This window comes from Ictalurus punctatus, chromosome 19, assembly GCF_001660625.3.
Source record: "Ictalurus punctatus breed USDA103 chromosome 19, Coco_2.0, whole genome shotgun sequence".
Lineage (NCBI taxonomy): Eukaryota > Metazoa > Chordata > Actinopteri > Siluriformes > Ictaluridae > Ictalurus > Ictalurus punctatus.
In genome coordinates, this window is record NC_030434.2 from 23252369 (window position 1) to 23256437 (window position 4069).

Consider the following 4069-nt stretch of genomic DNA (forward strand, 5'->3'; position numbering starts at 1 on the left):
GATCCCTGCTGCGCTATCGTACCACGGTCACATTTCAGAGCTCGTGATTGGATGATTTAGTTGGTTAGCTTTGATTCCGTATTATCACAGTGGCAAACGCCCTGACTGAATCAAGTATTATCCATCCGTCCATCCATTTTCCGTACCGCTTGTCGTACACAGAGTCACGGAGAGCCTGGAAACTATCTCAGGAAAGTCGGGGCACAAGGCAGAGGACACGACAGGGTGCCAACCCATCACAGGGCATGAGTCAAGTATTATAAAGTGTAAAATAATTTTAGTTACACATAGACACACACACACACACACACAGAAAAATCTTTTCAAATCATTTCACTTTTCATTCCTTTTTACTGAGAAATGTATCACGAGCAGAATTTGTGTCTATTATACATATCATATTAGAAGAATATATTAGAAGAAGCCTTTATTCGTCACATATACGTTACAGCACAGCGAAATTCTTTTCTTCACATATCCCAGCTTGTTAGGAAGCCGGGGTCAGAGTTCAGGGTCAGCCATGATACAGCGCCCCTGGAGCAGAGAAGGTTAAGGGCCTTGCTCAAGGGCCCAGCAGTGGCAGCTTGGCTTGAACCCTGACCTTCTGATCAGTAACTTGGAGCCTTAACAGTTGAGCCACCACTGCCCCAAACACATTAACACCTTATCACATAATATCACAGCACAGCACACTTTATCTAATAATAATAATAATAATAATAATAATAATACAGTGGAGTGTGACTTGCTTAGATTTTATGAAACTTACAAAAAAGAAAATGAGCACTTTTTTACGTGTGTTTTTTTGTTAATAAAGTTAACGATGACATTACACTAAACCTCAGTCATAAACGTGTCTGAATAGATTTCAGCACTGGAATGTTTTGCTCTTTATTTTTAAAAGATAAACGAGCAAATGAATCCATTGAAAATTCGAATGCTTAAAGTGATATGTTAAAACAAAAATCGAAGAAATTTATAACGTTAAATACCTTATAAAGTTCCATCAATGCAAAGGTAATCAGTACTGAACATAGTATAATAAAGTGTTTTATTTATTATTATTATTATTATTATTATTATTATTATTATTATTATTATTGTCATCATTGTTATTATTATTGTTATTATTATTATTATTATTATTGTTATTATCGTTATTATTATTATTATTATTATTATTATTATTATTATTATTTTAAATGTCCCGTACAGGCTTCCAGGACTCACTGATGATAGATGTCCTGCAACCAAACAACACACACAGCATATTGTTTGTTATTGTTTGTTATGGTGTAATACAGCACATTTGTAATATTGTTACTAACAGAAATAAATATTAACCTGTAATCTCAGGTTTCCAATCTGTAACCTTCCATTAAAGTTCACTGGTCGGGGTATAGACCGGTCTTCTGCACGCCGAACGCAGTGATGAAGATGTTGATGATGACGGTGAGGAACACTAGCGCAGTCGCTATGTTATTCATTACGTCCAGTCTTCTTTGATTAGCGACGATATTGAGATCTTTACGTGCTGATGGGAGAGAAAAGAAGAAGAAGAAGAAGAAGAAGAAGGAAGTTCCTTGAGGAAAGAAAGCAACTATATAAATCTGCTGCTCCGTCTGGAAACATCAACAGTCACGACGTATCTAATCAGCTTGCGGTTTGCAGTCATATACATCTATAACTTGAAAAGAAATGATGCTGCATTGCTCACCCATGAGAATGAAGAAACCCCCAGCGAGCACTTGGAAGAAGAGCGAGACTGTGATGAGAACAATCACAGTCAGGTAGTATTTAAACCCGGGGCCTTGTTCCAGCACGGCTTTCAGCTGAGAAGCGTTGGCCATGAGCAGAGCTACGTCCAGCATGCTTTCAGCCACCGTCTTCTTAGTGGCGTAGTGATTCATGTTGAAGCGCTGTGAGAGAGAGAAATACCACATGACCTCATTACCACATTAGCAATAACGTAGCGAAGTCATTATTCCAGCACGTTCAATCCAAGCAAAGGGACAGCAAAAGTCTATCTCTCTATATAATCCTACATTTTCACGCAAAAGTGATAGCACCCCTGGCAGACTGCGTATTTTGTTGATTTTCGGACGGAAGTAAGTAATAAATATAACCTCAGCAGTAATCTATTTACAAAGAAAAATGACATTTTCTGCAAATCTTAATGCGCAGTTATATTTCCTTAACTGTGAAAATTTGAACACCCATCCAGTTGAAAAGCCTCAGAACTTTATTAACTCATTAGATGTTCATTGACTCGTTAGGACTCATTACTCAGGTCAAGAACTGTCATTAGGAATTGCCAGCTGATGACAATTCCAGAGCGTAATAAATTCTCTGACTCATGGATGCAGCTGACTAAAGATCTGAAAATGAAGCGAATTGATGCCTACAAAGCTGAGGATGGGTATAAATAGATATCAAAGTGCTTCCAGCCCACAGTTAACACTGTCCGAAATGTCATTAAGAAACGGCAGTTAAGGAGAACTCTAGAAGCCAAGGCAAGATCTGAAAGACCAAGAAAGCTCTCAGGTCGAACTGTATGCTAGGCAGAAAGTCAAAGCAAAACCACCCACATAACACTAAAGGCATGCAGGAAGATTCAGCTGACACAGGAGTGGTGGTGTACTGTTCTACTCTGCAGCACTGCTTGTACAAACATGATCTGCATGGAAGAGTCATCAGAAGGAAATCTGACCTGTGACATAATCACAGACGTCAACATCTGCTAGATAAGACAGAGGAATTTTGGAAATAAGTGCTCTTTGGCCACAATCACCATCGGTATGTTTGGCTGGGGAAAATAAATATTTTGTTAGGTTGTAATGTATATTGTGATGTTCCATGTATGCATTATCTTGAGCTAGCTAGCTAATGAACCTTCTAAGATACTGAAACCCCAACAGCATTTGGATAATTTAGTTAGCCAGCAAACCTAACTATTCTTTATGTTCTGTTCACTTGGTAAGTTAGCAGAATTGTTCAAACATTCATTCCTCACATATAGAACATTTTTGGGTTACTTGTGTCAATTGTTTGTACTCTTTTTGTGCTCCACTACTTCCACTTCGGATTCAGTTCTCAGAATGGAAAATATTTGCTTTTTCATTATCCACCATCAGGGGGCGGCAAAAAACTGTGGAAAAGTTAACAACCCTGGAAATAACTAGAACTGTGAGCTGCATTTCCACCTGATGATGAGGGAAGACGGGAGCTATATTAGTTAAGATTAGTCTGTGTCCCCCCAAGACAGTTAGGTGGGTTCAACATTTGAATGTTTTTTCCCACTTCTTCAGCTCACGCCACCATTCCCACCCATGTTCATGAAGCTCCACCCCCAGGATCTTATATCTAATACTGTATTTAAAGTTGTCCTTAATGTCACTCTTCTGCAAACACTGTGTATAAATTGAGCATTTAGATGCATCAGCTGAGAAACAGTGTCGTCCAGTAATATTGGCACCCTTGGTAAATATGAGCAAAGAAGGCTGTGAAAAATTTTATTGGTGAACCTTTTGATCTTTTGTTCAAGAAATTCACAAAAATACTCTGCTGTCATGGATATCAAACAATTGCAAACACAATACAAGGTTTATCAAAAAAGTTGATTTTTTTGATAAACAGTCCCAAAACATTAAAGATCCACCTCCATATTTAACCGTGGGCATGAGGTACTTTCCCATATGGCTACCTCTCTGTGTGCTCCAAAACCACCTCTGGTGTTTATCGCCAAAAAGCTCTATTTTGGTTTCATCTGACCATCGAACCCGACCCCATTTGAAGTTCCAGTAGTGTCTGCACACTGAAGACGCTCGAGTTTGTTTTTGGATGAGAGTAGAGGCTTTTTTCTTGAAACCCTTCCAAACAGCTTGTGGTGATGTCGGTGACTTCAGATTGTAGTTTTGCAGACTTTCTGACCCCAAGACACAACTAACTTCTGCAGTTCTCCAGCTGTGATCCTCTGAGATTTTTTGTCCACTCGAACCGTCCTCTTCACGGTGCATTGAGACGATATAGACACACGTCAGATTCCAGGTCGATTCATAACATTTCCAGT

General features: G+C 38.9%; 1 protein-coding gene across 1 annotated transcript in view; it reads right to left on the reverse strand.

The window, feature by feature from the left end:
* Positions 1–331: 331 nt before the first annotated feature.
* ninj2 (ninjurin 2) overlaps positions 332–4069 on the reverse strand; it is a 34661-nt gene continuing 30923 nt past the window's right edge. Inside the window, exons 2-4 of the mRNA XM_017494199.3 lie at positions 1718–1919; positions 1345–1534; positions 332–1244 (exon numbers count right to left, since the gene is read on the reverse strand). Coding sequence (XP_017349688.1) covers positions 1386–1534; positions 1718–1919 — 351 coding nt within the window. The 3' untranslated portion in view covers positions 332–1244; positions 1345–1385. The remainder of the gene's footprint in view (positions 1245–1344; positions 1535–1717; positions 1920–4069) is intronic.